This window comes from Bubalus kerabau, chromosome 17 (genome assembly GCF_029407905.1).
Source record: "Bubalus kerabau isolate K-KA32 ecotype Philippines breed swamp buffalo chromosome 17, PCC_UOA_SB_1v2, whole genome shotgun sequence".
Taxonomy (NCBI): Eukaryota; Metazoa; Chordata; class Mammalia; order Artiodactyla; family Bovidae; genus Bubalus; species Bubalus kerabau.
Window position 1 is genome coordinate 46,428,701 of NC_073640.1, and position 19,945 is coordinate 46,448,645.

The following is a 19,945-nucleotide window of genomic DNA, read 5'->3' on the forward strand; positions in this document are numbered from 1 at the left end:
ATTTTGCTATTAAGTCCATCCATTGAATTTTTTATCTGATGTATTATATTTTTTGTTCTAAAATTTTCATTTGATTTTTTTATAGTTTATATTTTTGCTGAGAAGAAAATAAAATTCTGATTGTGTCATTTAAGAGTGCTCACCTTTCCTTCTCTTATGGAGCATGGTTATAATAGCTCCTCTAGGGTGTTTTATAATTCACGCTTCTGAGCTGTATTGGGGTTGGCACCTGTTGGTTATTTTTTCCCTCTACAGCTGATCTGATTTTCCTTATTCTTTGTATGTTGAGTAATTTTGGATTGTACTCTAGATACTTTGAATATTATGGCATAAGACTTAGGTTTAGGATCTTCTGGAGAATGTTGATTTTGCTGTTTTAGCAGGAGGTCGTCACTCCCTTAAGGTTCAAACCTCAAACTCTGTCTCGCTTGCCGTGGTGGTGATGCTGGCACTGTTTTCAGCTCTGCGGCCCGCTGCTTTGGGTCTGTTCTGGACACGCTCAGTTTGGGATCGGAGTGGGACTTGGGGTGGGTATGGGATTCCCCCCACCCCCAGCTCTCTATCTCTTTTTTCCGCAGGACTTTTCCTCACATTCACCATTTTCTAGATGTTCTCGCTCCCTGTTCCTCTGACCAGATAGATGTTTTTTTGTGTGTGTGGAGAAGCTACCATGCACTTTGTGTGACTGGGGCTGCTTGTGGAATAAAATAGCAATGGAAATAAAAGAAGAAAAAAAGATGGAAAATTTCCCTCATCCAGTCTCTAGACCACTGGGTCCCCATTTCCTGGTTCATTAGAGAGAGAGAGAGAGAAGTTTTCTCTTGGGGTTTTAAGTGACCACATGTGTGGTTAGTACCACTACATGCAGCTCTATGATCAGAGCTGGCCTTGGGGTTAGAACAAGAGGAGAGAGGGCCAGGAGAGGACAAGAGGGGAGAGGGCCGGGATTCCTCACACCCACTGGTCTCAGGCCCCTCTTCTCTGTTCTCTGGCTTGAAATATTTCAGCCGTCCTCATCTGAAGCTCCTGCACCTGCACTGATGCAGATTCCTTGATTGCGGAGGGTCCGCTGTACGACACTGTCTTATATAAGGGACTTGAGCATCCTTGGATTTCGGTATCCCTGGGGCTCCTGGAATCAGTACCCTGCAGATACTGAGATACTGACAGATGATTTTCTCAGGTTTTTTGACTTCTGCATCCTCTGCACCATTCTGCAACTCAGGCCACCCTTGTGTTAACACCAAGAAATAGAGAAATGTGAAAGCCAAGACACCCTCCATGATTCTGGTGGTTTTTCACGTTGGGACTTCCTCTCCTGTAGTTTCATACTTCATCCCAAGTTTCTCATCGTAATCCATAAGGGAGAGAAGCTGTAGGGGGCTTGCTCCCTCTTGGCAGCCCAAGGACTGTCAAAATGGTCTTCATACTCAAAGGACTCAGTTTCAGTTCTCAAAGAATTTACTTAAGTTGATCCACTTATTCTGTAGTGGTACTTCTCAAATTTTCTCCCAGAAAATAAAGGTATTTTCAGATTTGGAGTAAATGGATTCAGAAATTTTAGCAAATGTTTTTGATTTTTAGTGCTTCATGTCAAAAGTCAAGTGAGAAGCCACTTAGATCAGCTGAGAAGAAAGAATACAATGAGAAGAATGGCTGTGTGAAGTATGGATTTTTTTTTTCTTGGCCTAAATTTTTAATTGAAATAATTGTAGAAAAATTATAAGCAGGAAGAATTGATATATGATTTTATTATTAATTTCAAACCTGCATTCCCAGTGATTCAGTTGGTAAAGAATCCACCTGCAGTGCAGGAGACACAAGAAACACAGGTCCAATCCCTGGTTTGGGAACATCCCCTGGAGGAGGGCATGGCAACCCACTCCAGTATTCTTGCCTGGAAAATCCCATGGACAGAGGAGCCTGGTGGGGTACGGTCCTTAGGGTCACAAAGAGTTGGACACGGCTGAAGCGACTGAGCACAACACAGCACATACACAGTGTCTTCTACAGGCTTTGGGGTTAGTTTTTTCTTTTCCATTTGCTAGGGCAGATTTTTCTGTTTAAAAGTTTTGTTCTACTGTAAGTAGTCATTCTCTGCCTCCCCTTCCTGAATCTCCTGTCAAGTGAACAATTTTATGAAACAAATTAAATATAGTTGATCTTTTGAGGGCTGTTGATTTTATATGGGTTGGCACTTGCTTTCTTCCTAGTTTTCTGATGTTAAATGGATCTACCACCTGCTGGAGAAAGTAGGTATTTATAGTGTGAAACTTGGGAAGTTGTTTTTTTTTTTTTTTTTTTTTTTGTCCTGCCAGATTCACAAAGTACTCACTTGCAGGTTGTTAACAGTAATCTCTTCATTTTATACTTGTTTAATCCACAGTGTATTTTTGTACCAATTTTTATGATTTCTTACCCTACCAGCCTAAAAAAACACTCTCACATTCCAAGTAACTGTGGCTGCTCTGAAGCCATCAGAGTGACAAAGTGTCTAAGACAGTTCAGAAGTGGGTAGATTGTACAGTAGCCGCTAACTGGGATGACTGGGGACAGGGTCATTGCCCTATGGCCATCTTGGTGTCCTGACTCCCTGGAGGCTGCTCTGTGGCCCTGTGACATCCCAGCAGGAGGGCCTCACGGTATCCATGGCCAAGGGCTCTGAACGCTGCCCCATGGAGCCCACGGGTCTTGGAATGGTTGTTAATGCACCAGAATTGACATCCTCCTACCCAGGCATCGCTCCACCTGATACCTGGAAGTAGTGATGCTCCAACAGGTTATTTTCCTTGACCCAAAGACTTTGCATTATCCATGTAGCTCATTCCTTTTAGCCTCATGCCCTTTACTTAGAACCCTCTGATGAAATGACATCAGTTATTTTATCAGTCTGTTGTGGGTTCCAGAGAACCTTGAAGTGATTGAAGATTAAACCATAGAAAAGGAAGGAGGCAGTGGGTTTCTTAGAAGGAACACGAGTTAGTGATCATGCAGTCTTTCTTCCTGTCCAGAGCCAGTGGTCCTGGGATCAGCACTGTGTGCAGAGCAGGGCCCAGTGGGGGAGGGGGAGGGGCAACACGAGCCTGGCAGACCCACCACAGCCCTCGTGGACAGTGGACAGTGGACAGTGTGGAACAGAGCAAGTGGTAATGTTGTGGCCAGGCCTGTAGTTCATTTTACCTCTGTCAAGGAAAATTTAGAATAATAGCTGAACTGAAGAGCACTTCTTTTTCCTTCAAATGATCCTTTTGATTATTTTATAGATTACTGCAGTTTTTAAATCCTGATCCTTTGAGAGCTGATGGAATCTCTGATCTACAGCAGGTATTGAACTCCCCCCCAGCCAAAAGAAAGAAAACTGTTTACTCTTTAAATCCCACTCCTCCTTTCCTCTAAATTTTAGATATAAAGAGAAATTCCTTGCATGGAGAACTTTACCTGAAGATGTCCTTTTAGAAATTATCTAATAAATTACTGCTTTAGAACATGGCTCCTTTTCTGTTTGGGTAATAGATAATCTTCCTTTCATTTGGTTATTTTGATGGGTTTTGATTTACACTAGGGTTTTACACTGAAACCAAACTCTCACGTCCTCTTCATCTCCGTAAGGTTCTTGGTATTGTGTGCTAACACCATTGGGCAGAGCCATCTAGCACCTGTGTTCTTAGTTGCAGAAGCTGAAGTCGGGGTCCCGGCAGCCCATGGCAGTTTTGCGAAACAAAATTGAGCCCTGCTTGTCCATCGAGACAGCACCACTCTCAACAGACCTGAAAAAGGTGATGGGATTCATAAAGGAACGCTGACCTGTTGTAATGTAAAGAGATTTTTAATCAACAGTTCTGAGGTTGCATTTCCATAACTTCTTTGCTTTTGAAACTCCCTTTTAAGATTTTGTTATTAATTTCTCATTTATTCTTAAAGTCCAGGTTAACGTCTTATAAGTGAATAATTCCTTTTGTGGAGAAACCTAAATGCTTTTGTGCAGTGAGTTCTCAAATGAGCCTCTGAAAGGAAGCTCAGAAGGGGCACAAGCAGTCGGGGCAGTTAGACTATTCTCTGCATTCTCTTCAGAATTGCGTTCTAGAACTGTGGTTTCACTTAGAGCGTCAATTTCAAGCATCAGTTTAGATCATGTTTATCTGCTTCCCTCTTGATATTAAAAAAAAAGAAAAGAAAACCCCACAAGGATGAATAGAATGAGCGTGAAGTCTTTATTGGGCAGGAAATTTCTTACAGGCTTTTGGGAGATGGAAAAACAACAGCAGAGGGCGGCTGGCCACTGACTGGCCACTGAGAAAGGGGCAACATGGGGAGGGCTCTGAACTGCCCCCCTTGTTTCCTGAGCACCCACAGCCCAGCTTCTCAGGAAGGAGATGGAGGCTCTGCTTGGAGACACTGAATGACCCTCAAGAATAACCTTCAGGCAACGCTGTTGTTCAGTCCTCCCAGTAAAAATGCCTGCTTGCTGCCTGTCTCCCTTCAGTGATGGGACTCTGACGTGGTGCTGAGCTCCAGCCTGCCTACAGGTGTAGCCCAGCATTTAGTGTCCTTGATGGGAGCAGTCTCCAGGGATCCTTGGACATTTTGAAGAAAGCCTTCACCTGGGGAAAAAGGAAAACCAAACAAACTCTGAAAGAAACAAACGATGTCGGGAGCGAAAGAAAACATGAGAAAGTAGATATCCTCAGAGATAAGAGAAGATACTGCTCGACTTTAATAAGGTGCTATAAAAAAGAGAAACAGATAAAAAGGGGTCTTAGGAATTAAAAATACTATAGAAAGAAAAAACAGATATGAGAGGTAAAATAGAAGTTAACATCAGAAAGTAGAACAGAAAGATGGAAATGGGGGGAAAAGAGAATTTGAGAATCAATTTGAGGTCTCGTATCTGAATAGGATTTCTAGAAAGAATGACGAAAGAGGGCAGAAAATCCTGGGCATAGCACATGGACACTCCCTAGACTTAATGGATATGACTTTCTAAATTTAGAGAGTTTGGTGACCACAGACCCAGCACAACTGAGGAGCAAGAGCATAGACACGTTGCTACGAAGCATCTGAATTGAAAGGGATCCAGAGATGCTGCAAGCTTCCAGGGAGAAGAAACCCAGCCCTGGAGGGTCAGAAACCAGAATGGCTTCAGACTTGTCCATGGGCCGCCAGAGGAGCACTGGCTCCAAAATATTGGTGAAAAGTGACTTCCAACATGGAAGTCTCTAGCCGAACCACTAGTGAAGAGTGAGGATGAAATGAAGGCATTTTCACATGTGCAGAGTCTGAAATTTCCTTCTTCTGTACCTTTTGTCGAGAAGCTGCCAAAATTTGATCTCCACCAAACTAAGAAATTCACCTGAAAAAGTTACAAAGAAGAGGTGACATTGCAGGAAGATCCCCGTCCCGGGTACAGCTGGGGCTCAGGGCTGGGGGATGAGGTTTTCAGAGAACTGACGGGCTGGCTGGCGAGTTCAGCCTTGTGGAGGAGCGCATCCGTGCAGCTGGAGAGCTCTGTGGAACATTTGGGGGGTTTCAGTGAGAGTTATATACAAAATTAAGCAAACAAAAGGCATGTTTGTTTGGGGGAATTACAAAACAAAAACTTTGCAAGTGGGGCTGATGCACCAGCAGTTTATCAGAAGGAAGAAGAGAAACTACATCCTTGCTCTGGTAAGCATTAAACACCTGGTCCTTCAACACGCTGCCTATTGGATCCTTTCAGTCTGAAGCCCAGAAAAGCAGAGAGTCTCTTTGAGCAGGAGTTCACTGCTGGAAAATGTCTGGGGGGACTTACTAAGTTAGGTGTTGGAAAATACCAGACTGAGCAGTGAGTACTTGTTGGGGTAAGGTAAGCAGTGAGAAGGGTCTATTAGCTTTCTGTACTTTATTGGTGTCTTGGTTGTCATTGATGTTTTGTAGGCTCTTCAAAGAAATAAGTTTCCAGGCCCCAGCCACACTGAGTCTTACTCTTGGCCTCCCATAGCACGTGGCTGCGACGTGGTGGTCATTTCTCACTGTGGAAATGACCCTTTGTTGTACCTTCCACCAATGCTCACGATTCTGCAGACAGGGGGCTGCTACAAGTCGTTGCCAAGTAGAAACGGAGTAAGTTGAAGACAGTTTTGTTTTCCAACAAAATGGATTCAAAGTTTATTTTAAACTTGATGCCTGACTTTTGGTTAAGTTTAGGTTACATTAAAACTGAGACAGAGACTGTCCTGTGAGAAACTCTTCCCAACGCAGACACTGGTTCTTGCCGAGAATCCCTGGTTGTTGGCAGTTGTCTGAGTCCGAGTCCTGCTTTTCGTGATGAATGTACAGTTTATAGAATTGTTTCACTGGCTGGGATCTAATCGTCACAGCAGCCCCTTGAGATGCTCAGGCTGTGTGTTGTTTTCACTATTTTATAGATGAGAAAATTAAGCTCATGAAAAGGCCTTACCTGCTGACAAGTGTGACAAGACGTGGGATTTGAATTGAGATTATCTTTTTAAAATTTGTATTTGTTTGGCTGCATGAGGGCTTAGCTGTGGCACGTGGGATCTTTCGTTGCGGCGCACAGACTCTCGTTGCCGCGTGTGGCCTCTCTAATTGCGGTGTGCGGGCTTCAGAGCCCCAGGGCTCAGTATTTCAGTGTGCGGGCAGGTCAGCGTGCGGGCGTAGTTACTCCACAGCATGTGGAATTTTAATTCCCTAGCCAGGGATCAAACCCACATCCCCTGCATTGAAAGGCCGATTCTTAACCACTGGACCACGAAGGAAGTCCCATGAATTTAGATTTTCTGTCATCTTGTCCCTGTTCACTGTTTTGTAATCCTACTTTATTTTTCCCAAGCACAAGAATCGGAAAATAGCTGAGAAGCCAGACGGAGAGGGGAGGAGGTGGATGTGAGGGTCCAGTGGTGGGTGGGGGAGTACCATCTGCTTTGTTGGGGTCTGGCTGTCAGGGAACTGATAAGTGTGATCTGTTTCAGTTCTTCTCCCCAGAGATACACTACGGGTGGTTCGATCACTCATTATAAGGCGAAAAATAGCAGTACAGGTTTCATCTTAGGAAAGATAATAGTTTATCTAATTATGCCTTGTGGTTTTATGAGTTTTCTTTGGAAATCTGCATTGTCTGTGTTATGATGTATTAACTTAATAATATTAAGTGGATGCATTTATATCACTCAGGTAGCAGCTGACCCCATTGATGAGAGGCAGCTTTGTGTTGAGATTGGCCCCTGGCTGGGCCAGGAGGGAATGTCCAGGTCTACCGCTTGTGGCCGTCCTGTTTCGTCCGTGTCTCCAGGGTCAGCCTGCATTTAGGCGTGAGCCCTGGAAGCTGGTGCTCGCCTGGATCTGCATAAAAGAAAGAGGAGACTTGTTCTTGTCTTCAGTTAACTGAGGCTGTGTGTTCAGAAAGGTGTCGGCAGACAGTCCCCCTTCCAGAGAGATCCCTGAGGGATAGCGGAGGGCAGGATTCAGGTGGTGCGGCAGGAATCTTGCTGTCCTAAGGAAGAGATGTTAACCTTTTCCACAGCCCTTTTCAGGAGGCTGTTAGTGCATCCTTGCGCTGTCTGGAGCCAGACTGCCTGGCTTAAAATCCTGTTGCTGCTGTGTGTTTAGCTGCGCAGCCATGGGCAACTGCTTCCACCTCTCTGCCCTATGCTGCTCCTCTGTGCAATGAGATAGGACCTCGCCTGCCTCTAAGGGAACTTTACAGATGAAATGATTTTTACTTGTGCATAAGTGATTTTTAGTTTAGACCTTATCAGAAGCTGAGTCACTGTGTCTGTCTCCATTCTAATGAGATTGTTTTGGCTTTTCTGACCTACATGACAGTGATGATGGCAAAGACTTGGTAGTGCTTACTGCACACAGGGAGGTGTCCTGCATGCTTTTACATACACTTTCTGTGATTTTTTAACCTTTGTCCAAAATTATATTGAATTTGTTTGTCTTTGCAGCCTCTGGCAGTCATCGTGTGCCCTGGATGGAAAAAGGCCCAATTTATTTTTGAGTTATTGGGAGACTATAGCGCGTCCTGCAGACCTCTTCATCCTGTGTTGTTAACAATCGGACTCCACAAAGATGAAGCCAAAAATATGAAGCTTCCAAGGGGGTGTAAGCAGCCTTTCAAGGCTATTTGGTTTTCCCTAGAGAACACGGTGCAGCCCGGCTCAGGCAGACCTGGGAGCCACCCGGTCACGGGGCTTGTGTGTTGGCCGGCCTCACTTATCAATTATGTATCTGTGTAGGTAGTCAGGGTGTACTCTTGGCTTACATTTGTTTTACTGAAATAAGTCTGTCTTTTCATTCATTTATCAACTATGTAGTAAATACCTACTGTTCATTTGAAGGTGAAGGTGAAGTCTCTCAGTCGTGTCTGACTCTTTGCGACCCCGTGGACTATAGCCTACCAGGCTTCTCCGTCCATGGGATTCTCCAGGCAAGAGTACTGGAGTGGGGTGCCATTGCCTTCTCCAGGGGATCTTCCCGACCCAGGGATCAAACCTGGGTCTCCCGCATTGGAGCCAGATGCTTTATTTAGTGTTCACTAAAACCCCGCCCTGCCTTTCAGGAGCTCAAAACCTGGTGGAAACCCAGGTTACTGAATCAGAAAATACAGGGGCTGGCCCAGGCAGGCCTCTTGTGTACCCACCTGAGTAAGAAAAACAGGTTTTTATTTTATTAAAAGGCATTTCTAGAAAGTGTGTGAAATCTTAGCAAAGGAAATCTTAGAATCACGTGTGGAAAATCTAAAGTGTCAACTCTATTTTCTTTTAAAATGTAGGCAATGTGGTTGTCACAACACCACATAGTCTCCTGAGACTTCTCCAGTATCAAAGCTTATTGTTTCTTAGACTCTGTCACCTACTTTTGGATGAGGTGGAAGTATTACTGTCTGAGGCTAATGAGCAAGTAAGTGTGCCACGTTCATTCAGCTGTCGTTACTACTTAGAAATATTTACATATATGTATATATACAGAGAGAGAGAGAAAATTGAAACTCTTTTAGAAATCAGGAAATTTAGTTGGGAAGAAGCTGGTTAGTCTAAAAAAATTTTTCCTTTAACTGCTGTAATTAAGATGAGAGACTGTTTATCTGAATTTTCTACCCAATGTTAAAGTGCTTTGAAGAGCAAAAATTCTTTCCTAGGGAGATTTTTCTAAAATACTTAATATTTTTCTGGTTATAAAATCAATAATTTTGTTTTAGAAAATTTGGGAAATAGAGAACACTTCAAAAACCCCCACATGTGTAATCTTAACACTCAGAGGTAATCAGTTGTTCCTAATTTAGAGTATTTCTTTCCTTTTTGTAATTCTGGTGTCTGTTGATACATATAATTAATGTTCAGTTTAGTTGCTCAGTCGTGTCTGACTCTTTGCGACCCCATGAATTGCAGCATGCCAGGCCTCCCTGTCCATCACCAACTCACGGAGTTTACTCAAGCTCATGTGCATCAAGTTGGTGATCCCATCCAGCCACCTCATCCTCTGTCATCCCCTTCTCCTCCTGCCCCCAGTCCTACCCAGCATCAGGGTCTTTTCCAGTGAGTCAGCTCTTCACATGAGGTGGCCTGAGTATTGGAGTTTCAGCTTCAGCATCAGTCCTTCCAATGAACACCCAGGACTGGTCTCCTTTAGAATGGACTGGTTGGATCTCCTTGCAGTCCTAGGGACTCTCAAGAGTCTCCAACACCACAGTTCAAAAACATCAATTCTTCGGCACTCAGCTTTCTTCACCATCCAACTCTCACATCCATACATGACCACTGGAAAAACCATAGCCTTGTCTAGATGGACCTTTGTTGGCAAAGTAATGTCTCTGCTTTTTAATATGCTATCTAAGTTAGTCATAACTTTCCTTCCAAGGAGTAAGCGTCTTTTAATTTCATGGCTGCAGTCACCATCTGCAGTGATTTTGGAGCCCCCCAAAATAAAGTCTGACACTGTTCCCACTGTTTCCCCATCTATTTGCCATGAAGTGATGGGACCGGATGCCATGATCTTAGTTTTCTGAATGTTGAGCTTTAAGCCAACTTTTTCACACTCCTCTTTCACTTTCATCAAGAGGCTTTTGAGTTCCTCTTCACTTTCTGCCATAAGGGTGGTGTCATCTGCATATCTGAGGTTATTGATATTTCTCCCAGCAATCTTGATTTTAGCTCATGCTTCTTCCAGCCCAGCGTTTCTCATGATGTACTCTGCATAGAAGTTAAATAAGCAGGGTGACAATATACAGCCTTGACATACTCCTTTTCCTACTTGGAACCAGTCTGTTGTTCCATGTCCAGTTCTAACTATTGCTTCCTGACCTGCATATAGGTTTCTCAAGAGGTAGGGCAGGTGGTTTGGTATTCCCTTCTCTCTCAGAATTTTCCACAGTTTATTGTGATCCACACAGTCGAAGGCTTTGGCATAGTCAATAAAGCAGAAATAGATGTTTTTCTGGAACTCTATTGCTTTTTCCATGATCCACTGGATGTTGGCAATTTGATCTCTGGTTCCTCTGCCTTTTCTAAAACCAGCTTGAGCATCTGGAAGTTCACGGTTCACGTATTGCTGAAGCCTGGCTTGGAGAATTTTTAGCATTACTTTTTAATGTTATCAGGACCTTATTTTGTGTATTAGTTTGTAACTTGCATTCCAGTGAACAGCATTGTGAGTGCTGCTACTCACTATTATTCCCTAGCATGATTGTTATTGTCCACTTAATATTGAATCCTATGGGCACAATATAATTTATTTTATAATTGCCCTATATTTGGATATTTAGGATCATGTGTGTGTGTGGCTGAAGAAACACATCTTTTTTGCACACACTTTTCTTAGGATAAATTCCTAGGAAGGGGATTAATGGACCAGAGGCTGTGAATTCTTAGAAGGCATTTGTTGGAAGCAGTGACAGCCTGGAGCATTCCTGTGGGGGCAGTGATGCCCCCAGCGTCGAGTCCAGGCTTTGTTACTTACTGACTGTGTGGGCCTGGGCAGGGTTCCTGAACTCCTCTGAAGTCTCAGTTCTTATTTGCAAAGTTAACATCTGGAGCGCTGCCTTGTACACTGGCCCTTCTGAAAGTGTAGATGAATTTGCACTCCATCAGGCAGTATACCAGGGGCCACACACGCTGGACCCCTAGCAGTAGGAGGCCCTCGTCCAGCTTCCTTTTCCAGGCTGATTGTTACTCATGGAGTCTGATTTACTTAATCTCTGTGTCCTTGACAGTTTGCTAAATTGAGCATTGATTCGTACTGGCCATTTGTACCCAATCTTCTATGAGCTGCTGTTTCATTTCCTTTGATTGTTTTCTTTCAGTGGGATTCTTTTTTCTACCTAGTTTGTACAGTAGAAGTTTTTATATAAGGCAATTAATCCTTTATTACCTTTGTTACCCCTGATTCTGGGAAAGACTGAGGGCAAGAGGAGAAGGGGGCGACAGAGGATGAGATGGTTGGTTGGTATCACCTACTCAATGGACATGAGTTCGAGTAGACTCTGGGAGATAGTGAAGGACGAGGAATCCTGGCATGCTGCAGTCTGTGTGATGGCAAAGAGTTGGACATGACTTAGTGACAACAACAACAAATTAATCCTTTGTTACCTGTGTTATCCATGCATACCTAGATGATGTTTATTTTAATTTTGTCTATGTTTAACATTTTTCCTTTTTGGTTTTTTTTTTCTTTTGCTTTAATGTTTAAAGACTTTCCCCATTCTGAGAATAGAAAATATACACTCTTTACCTTTTATGTTCTGTCAAACTAATTCTTAGTCTCTTTTGAAATAAAAATGAAATTAATTATACTAATTTTTTAGATGTTTGCTATATTAGATAACTTAAAAAAAAACATGGAAGTTGAAGAAAGGGAATCTGCCCCACATCAGATTGTTGCAGTTGGAGTTCACTGGAACAGACATATAGAGCATTTAATCAAAGAGTTCATGAACGACCCCTACATTGTGATCACGGCCATGGAAGAGGCTGCCCTCTATGGCTGCGTCCAACAGGTAGTGAGTTGTGGGTGTGCATGGTGGGGGCTGGTGAGCACAGGCCAGTAACCTTTATTCATGGCTTAATATTTAAAGGTTACGGCATTGATTTCATATACAAATCTGGACTTATGTATTTGAATTTCTATTGCTTTTTATACCTTCTTCTCTGTTAAAATTATGACTTTCCCATAAAAAGGAAAACTGGGGCGCCTTGAACATGTTAAAAAACCCCGCTGTTTTTGCGTTTCTTTACCAGGTAGTACATCTTTGCTTAGAATGTGAAAAAACTTCTACTTTACTCCAGACTCTTGATTTCATTCCAAGCCAGGCACAGAAGACCTTGATCTTCACCTGTTCTGCAGCTGAGACAGAAATAGTGTGTAAGGTGAGCCCTGCCACACGTGAAACGTTCTTATTGCCTGTTCACACTGTGGCTGAGTCTGGAGTCATCAGAGAATTATTGGAATAGTTACATATTTGACAAGAAAATAAAATTTTATAAATTCAACATCAGAACCGGCTCTGCCATAAAGCAAAACTGGTGACAGTAGGACAGCAGGAGGCCTGACGTTGAGAGCGTCAGAGCCAAGGGGGGCCTGGCTGAGCATGGAAAGGAGCTGGTTCATGCCCACGTGGCAGCCCCTCTGTCCCCTCTGGTTAAGAAAGTAGAGATGATGACACTAAGATATACCATCATTTTATCCAGAGAAGCCAAATAAATTGGCCAAAGATTTAATCTAATTGTGTATAAATACTAAAATGTAGAAACGAGGCCACGTACAAAAGAAGCAGTAGAGCATCTACATTTCAACAAAAATGAACTAGGTGTGTAGTGGCAAAACCCCTCCTGACGATAGTGCCATACATTTCATGTGTTCATGTACACACCTCTACAGAGGTGAGCATACATACACATAAGTATAGACACACACACACACACACACGTATGCACACATTATTTTAAAAGGAAGAAAAATTGTTTTAGCAAAGTAATGTTTGTTTCACTGGAGCATGTTTTTAGATATAAATGATAGAATTTTGAAAGTATATTTAAATTTACAACCATCTCATTCTTAGAATTAGTGGATCAGTGAGGTAACCCCCTCACAGATAATTTTAAATGGTTTATATTGATGTAATTGATAATTACTGATGAAAAATTATCTCTTAAGTTTATATTCCTGAGTGTGAACTGGCCCCTTTGGTTTCATCTTCAGGTGGTAGAAAGCAATTCCATATTTTGCTTGAAAATGCATAAAGAAATGATTTTTAATTTAAAAAGTGTTTCACAACAATGGAAGAAGAAGTTAAGTTCTGGTTCTCACATTGTATTAGGTAAGTATTTTAATTTTTACTTCTATTTAGAGAAGGCTGAACTAATAGGAATTATTCTTTGATTTATTTACCTCTTCTCCAAATTTCTTATTCCCAGAGTTATTAAGAATATATTAGTAATGTTAATTTCAAAGTGAAAATTAACTTCAGTTAATTGATATTGAGGTGAAGTTCAGGTATCTCCAGGGCAGTGGTCAGCAACCCTTGGTCTAGATGTGCTCCCTGGAGTCGAGTTTAAGGATCACTGTCATATATATGTATGCCTGTGATGAAACTTGTCATAAATGATCACTAAATTTGGTATTGGAAATACAAAAGTCAATTTGTATTAAATAAGTGAAAGCATTACATAGGCAGCTTAGATTTGTAATAGAGGCATTTTTCAAGTTAAAAAGGAGACTGTTTTCTCTGAAATTTAATTACTGAGCTTTGAAATTTGGGGAAAAGAAATGGGAAAGAAGTTTCCTTGTATCTCAACAGTAAAATGAAATAAATGTTTTGAAGTGTGGTTCCTGGAATTTTCTCCGTGAAGTGGGTGTGGTACAATCCCAGCCTTTTTTGAGATCGTCACCTCTTTCTCTCCAGCCCTCACAGATGACTGCATCCCGCTCCTGGCCATCACCGATGCCACGTGTGTCATTCACTTCAGTTTTCCTTCCTCTCCAAAAGTTTTCGGTGGACGCCTATATTGCATGTCCGATCATTTTCAGAGTTTAACTGAACAGGTTTGACTCATATGCATTATTTACTATTTCACTGGCATTTTCCACGTAATGACAAACTTAGAGTCTGTAAAGTTTTATCATTTAGACCAGTATGGATGATTCACTTCCTTTATTTGCCCCCAATTTTAAGGGTTCTGCAGAACAGGGAGATAAAAAGACCAAATCTGTCTTGCTGCTCTCGGAGAGAAATGCCTGCCACGCAGTTGGTATCCTGCGCTACTTGGAGCGAGCAGATGCCAAGATCCCGTCAGAGCTGTACGAGTTTACGGCGGGGGTTCTGGAAGCCAAAGAAGATAGAAAAGCCAGAAGGCCTCTTTGTCCATATCTTAAGGCTTTTGGTTTTTGCAAGTAAGCCAGTCATCTTTTTTTTTTTTTAAATACAATATGCAGTAAACTGCATAGATGGTACATTTATAGCTTGAGGGTAGTTATATAGGTAATGCAACCCATGTGAACCACACCCAGCTCTGAGGGGCCCTCCTAGAGGTCCTCTCCATCTCCTTCCCAGTTTGTTCCTCCTCCAGAAGTAACCACCCTCATTTTATCTACCAACACTGACTAATTTTGCTAGGTTTTGAATTTTATATAAATGGAATTGTGGTATGTTCAGCCAACTGTCTGTTGCATTCATCCATGTATTGGTATTTTATTTATTTATTTTGTGGCTCAGAATTCCATTGTGTGATTATATCTATATTCATTCTCCTCTGGATGGGCCTGTGAGTTGTTTTATATATAAAGCTGCTGCAAACACTCTTGTACATGTCTTTTTGTGGAAATGTGCCCCCATTTCTCTTGGGTGTCTACTTCAGAATGGGGTCGCTGGGTCATGAGGCAGACGTGTTTAACTTTGCCAAAGTGGTTCGTCACTTTATGATCCCATCAGTTGTTATGAGAGAGTTTGAATTGCTCTGTATCTTCACCAACTCTTAGTATTCATGGGGGCATGGAGTAGATCACTGTGATTTTCATATGTATTGCTCTAAGAATTCATGATGTTGAATGTCTTTCCACATGATTGTGGGACATGTGACCGTCCTTTTTTGTGAAGTGCCTGTTCAGGTCTTTCTCCCATTTTTAAAATGGGAAAGAGGTATTTATGGATTTATAGGAGTAGTTTGTTTATTCTAGATATAATTGCTTTGTCAGAGATACGCAGATATGCATTGAGAATCTTCTCCCAGTCTGTGGCTTGCCTTTTCACTCTCTCTTAATTAATTAATACGTTTTGGCTGCACTGGGTCTTCGTTGCTGCGCTCGGGCTTTCTCTAGTTGCAGTGAGCAGGGGGCTATTCTCTAGTTGTGCGCAGGCTTCTCACTGTGGTGGCTTCTCTTGTTGCAGAGTACAGGTTCTAAGGCGCTCAGGCTTCAGTAGTTGTGGCACTTGGGCTCGGTAGTTGTGGCTGCGGGCTCTAGAGGGCAGGCTCAGTCCTGTGACGCATGGCCTTAGTTGCCCCATGGCATGTGGAATCTTCCCAGACCAGGGACTGAACCAGTGTACTCTGCATTGTCAGGTGGATTCTTAACCACTGAACCACCAGGGAAGTCCTCACTCTTTCGAGTCTCGGTGAACAGATATTTTTAATTTTTATGAAGCACTTTACAGTTACTATTTTTTGTGTGTTCTTAGATAAGAAATATATGCCTATCTCTAGGTTATGACATTCTCCTCTAATTTTTGTGTATAGTGTTTGACATGGACAAGGTTTAATTTTTTCTGTATGGATAATCCCTTGCTCCAGCTTTCTTTATTTAAAATATCATTATGTTCTCACTGAGTTGGTACCTTTGACATAAACAGACAATAGTGTATGTGATCTGTTTGTGGATGCTCTCTGTTGCATTGGTCTACTTGTCTGTTCTTAAACCAGTACTGCACTTTCTTAAGGTAGCTTGTACTATATAGTGGGTCTTGGAAAATGGTATGTAAGTCCTCCAACTTTGCTCCTAATGGTTATTTCGGCATTTTAATTCTAATGCATCTCCATATTCATTTTAGTATAGGCTTGTCAGTTTCTTCAAAAACATTGCTGGAGTTTTGACAAATGCACTGATTCTGTGGATCAGTTTGGAGAGCCTAGGTATATCTTAACACTCAGGAGGTCTCTTAGGGATCCAGACACAATGCCAGTAGCTGATCAGTGGATCTCTGGGACTATGTAGTAGATGTCTGATAGATATCCACTGGATGGAATTTAAAGATAACTGTTGAAATTAACTTCTTTTTTCGATTGTCGTACATTATACACGTTATTAGCAACAATTTCCATAATGCTTTTAAATAAAATACTGACTTTTAAAACTGAAGCTTTTAAAAAAAAAAAAAAAAAAAAACTGAAGCTTTAACTATTTCTCAGTTTGGGTTAAGTGGCTCCTGGTTTAGAGGTTCATTGGCCTCTGTTGTAGGTTATAGTGATGTGTTTCTGATTCAGAATCTTTACTTTGGAAGTATATTTTGTTTATTTACATGTTACATTTCGGAGAAGGCAATGGCACCCCACTCCAGTACTCTTGCCTGGAGAATCCCATGGACGGAGGAGCCTGGTGGGCTGCAATCCATGGGGTCGCTAAGAGTCGGACACGACTGAGCGACTTCACTTTCACTTTTCACTTTCATGCATTGGAGAAGGAAATGGCACCCCACTCCAGTGTTCTTGCCTGTAGAATCCCAGGGACGGCGGAGCCTGGTGGGCTGCCGTCTCTGGGGTCGCACAGAGTCGGACACGACTGAAGCGACTTAGCACAGCAGCAGTGTCATCTAAAGGATTTAATATGGTTACTTTACAGCATCTCTGATTTCAATTATAGATTAATTTTCTTGAAGGATACTTTAAAATTCATGTTGAAAATTATTTTTTTTTTTCTGGGCTTAAAATCCTGTTCCTTTTTTTCAGAGACAGAAGGATCTGTCCTGACCGGCACCGTGTTAATCCAGAAGTAGACATACCAAGGAAGTTATCCAGCCAAACTCTACCGGTGCTTGGATACATAAAAGTAAGTTCTGTTAAAGATCCTTTGTCCAATGATTAATGGTTAGCTTTAATGAACAAGTTTCATTTTTGAGTGGTAGAATTTAATAGAATGTAATTATGACAGTATTAACATACCTCCATTAATCTGACATTAGGTATGTGTTCTTATATGGTGCCTTATTTCAAGGTACCAGTTTGTTCAGAAAACGAAGATTAAATTGGGAAGATAGATAAACCACTTAAACAATTTAAGGACTTTTTAGTTTTATATATGTATATATACTTTAAATTATATATATATGAAATATATATAAATTTTGTTTTAACTATTTTGTTTTATATAAATATAAATAACTATTTTATATTTATGCATTTAAATATATATTTATATATACATATTTTATATTTAAATTTTTTAATATAAATTTTATTTCTTTATTTACTGACGGCACTGGGTCTTCATTGCTGCACATGGGCTTTCTCTGGTTGCAGCGAGCGGGGTCTACTCTTCACTGCAATGCAGGGACTTCTCATTGTGGTGGCTTCTCTTGTTGCGGAGCACGGGCTCAGTAGTTGTAGGGAACAGGCTTAGTTGCACCATGGCATGTGGGACATTCCCAGACCAGGTATCAAACTTGTGTTTCCTGCATTGGCAGGCAGATCCTTACCACTGGAGGACCAGGGAAGTCCTCGGTTATATTTTAAGAAAGAAAGTCGTTTACCTCTGGGGACCATTAAAAATAATGTGCTGATTACACAGCCCTTTTCAGAACACCTGTGACTGTTCCTTTGGGGAGATTCTGAGGTGCAAGTAGAATTACTGAGTTGAGCTGTCACTTTGCTGTGGCTGTTTTATTGCTTTGCTGCTTTCTGAGTTTGAGTGTTCTGTTCTCACCTTCCCTTTCCCCTAAGGTGCATCTGTTGGGTTCGTTCATACTTGTGCTCCCCTCTTGTGTGGCTGTGCGGTTTTTGTTTCCTGGGGCTGTTTACACAAGTTTATTCTCTCTGTCCTGGAAGCCAGAGTCTAAAATCAAGGTGCCAACGAGGGGCTGTGCTCCATCTGAAGACTCGGGAGGCCCGTCCTCTCCCTGCCTCTCACAGCTTCTGTTGACTCCACGTGTTCCTTGGCTTGTCTCAGCTCGTACTGCGTCCCTCCAGCCTGTGCCTTTACCACCTCATCGCTTTCACCTCTCTCTCTGCCTCTTGCAAAGCACACTTGTCGGTAGATGAAGGGCCCAGCGAGATAATCCACAGTAATCTCCTCATGTAGAGATGCTTAATTACGTCTGCAAAGACCTTTTTCCCCAATGAGGTCACAGTCACAAATCCTGGGAGCTAGCACAGAGACAGTTTTCTTTGGAGCAGATTGGGCAGGTGGGGTAAATCTCCATTCAACCCCAATACAGTTTTTATTGCTGAAATGGTTTTTTTCTTTAATTTCTAATTATTTCCCAAGTTCTGTCACTTCATTTCTAGAGTTTAAAATTGTGATTTATGTTGTCATTTTATATCATATATCACTTTTCTTAATTAATTAATTTCTTAATCAACAAGCTGAAAGGCAGCTTGTTTTGAAAGCGGAGGTTACAGTTTCATCTGTTCTGTGGATACACGTTCCTAGTGGCTTTCATTGTGTCTAGCAACTTATTCTGCTGCTTATTGTCTTTTTTATTTTATAACTTAGTATGGAATTTGACCTTGATACTTTGCTGTTGTTCATTTTTAGATAGAATTCCTTTCCCCTAAATTTAAGGAAGTGATGTGGGTCAGGTTTCTATAATTTCACAGAGTTTTCATTTCTGTTGTTTCCATGTCTTGTTAAAAAAAAAATGGGAACACAGTTTATGACATGTTTGAAATGCCCGGGCTCTGTGTCCCTCCCCCGAGGTGTGTCTGGCCTTTCTCCTCCTTCGTCTCTCTTGTCCCTGGGTGGACAGTGGAAGTCTCGTGGGACCAGCCTTCCCGCACTGTCAGAGCGCGTGGAAATGCTCCAGCGTCAGCTGCCCTGGTCACCCAGGCCCAGTGTACCCTTAGTGACTACCTGCTGCCCTGTGGGGTCTTCCTGTTCTCAGTCCTTCGGGCACACTCGTGCCTCCCAGTGCTGCTTCCTGCACGGACAGGGGTACCTTGCAGCTCTTGTGGTGTGGGTGGTTTTTACACATCTGCTCTTTTGTTGTTGTTATTTTAATTAATATATTTTATTTTTTCAAGCAGTTTTAGTTTTACAGAAAAGCTGAGCAGAAAATACAGAATTCCCCTCTCACTCCCGCCTACCCTGATCCCACCAGTTTCCCCTATTGTTAATACTTTTCATTATTGTAGTACATGTGTGACATTGATGAGCCAATACTGATAGATTATTATTAACTGAAACCTATACTTTAAGGTTCGCTCCTTGCAGTGTTCCTTCTGTAGACTTTGCAAATGTACGGTGACACAGGTAACTGTTACGGTATCACACAGAGGACTTTCACTGCCCTGAAAATCGCCTGAGTGCTCTACCTGCCCTTCCCCAGAGTTCCTAGCAGTCACCTATCTTTTTACTGTCTGTAGTTTCCCCTTTTCAAAATGTCATATAGTTGCTGTCATAGGGTGTGTAGGCTTTTTGAACTCACTTTTCATTCAGCAGTTTGCATTTAAGATTCCTCGTTGCCTTTTTATGACTCACTAGGGCGATGGCACCCCACTCCAGTACTCTCGCCTGGAAAATCCCATGGATGGAGGAGCCTGGTAGGCTGCAGCCATGGGGTCGTGAAGAGTCGGACACGACTGAGCGACTTCCCTTTCACTTTTCACTTTCATGCATTGGAGAAGGAAATGGCAACCCACTCCAGTGCTCTTGCCTGGAGAATCCCAGGGACGGGGGAGCCTGGTGGGCTGCCGTCTATAGGGTCGCACAGAGTCGGACACGACTGAAGCGACTTAGCAGCAGCAGC

The 19,945-nt window shown here is 42.2% G+C and overlaps 1 protein-coding gene across 4 annotated transcripts in view; it reads left to right on the forward strand.

Moving 5' to 3' along the window:
* The window catches only part of TDRD12 (tudor domain containing 12), a 77,073-nt gene that overhangs the window by 40,496 nt on the left and 16,632 nt on the right, over positions 1–19,945 (forward strand). For 3 of the 4 annotated variants that reach the window (XM_055553430.1, XM_055553432.1, XM_055553431.1), the window contains exons 11-22: positions 1,585–1,665; positions 3,264–3,324; positions 3,669–3,776; positions 5,914–6,099; positions 7,947–8,103; positions 8,774–8,901; positions 11,801–11,992; positions 12,234–12,362; positions 13,195–13,312; positions 13,898–14,037; positions 14,168–14,385; positions 16,932–17,031. In XM_055553430.1, the coding sequence (XP_055409405.1) occupies positions 1,585–1,665; positions 3,264–3,324; positions 3,669–3,776; positions 5,914–6,099; positions 7,947–8,103; positions 8,774–8,901; positions 11,801–11,992; positions 12,234–12,362; positions 13,195–13,312; positions 13,898–14,037; positions 14,168–14,385; positions 16,932–17,031 (1,618 nt within the window). The remainder of the gene's footprint in view (positions 1–1,584; positions 1,666–3,263; positions 3,325–3,668; positions 3,777–5,913; positions 6,100–7,946; positions 8,104–8,773; positions 8,902–11,800; positions 11,993–12,233; positions 12,363–13,194; positions 13,313–13,897; positions 14,038–14,167; positions 14,386–16,931; positions 17,032–19,945) is intronic. The other variant, XM_055553433.1, reaches the window with a different exon arrangement.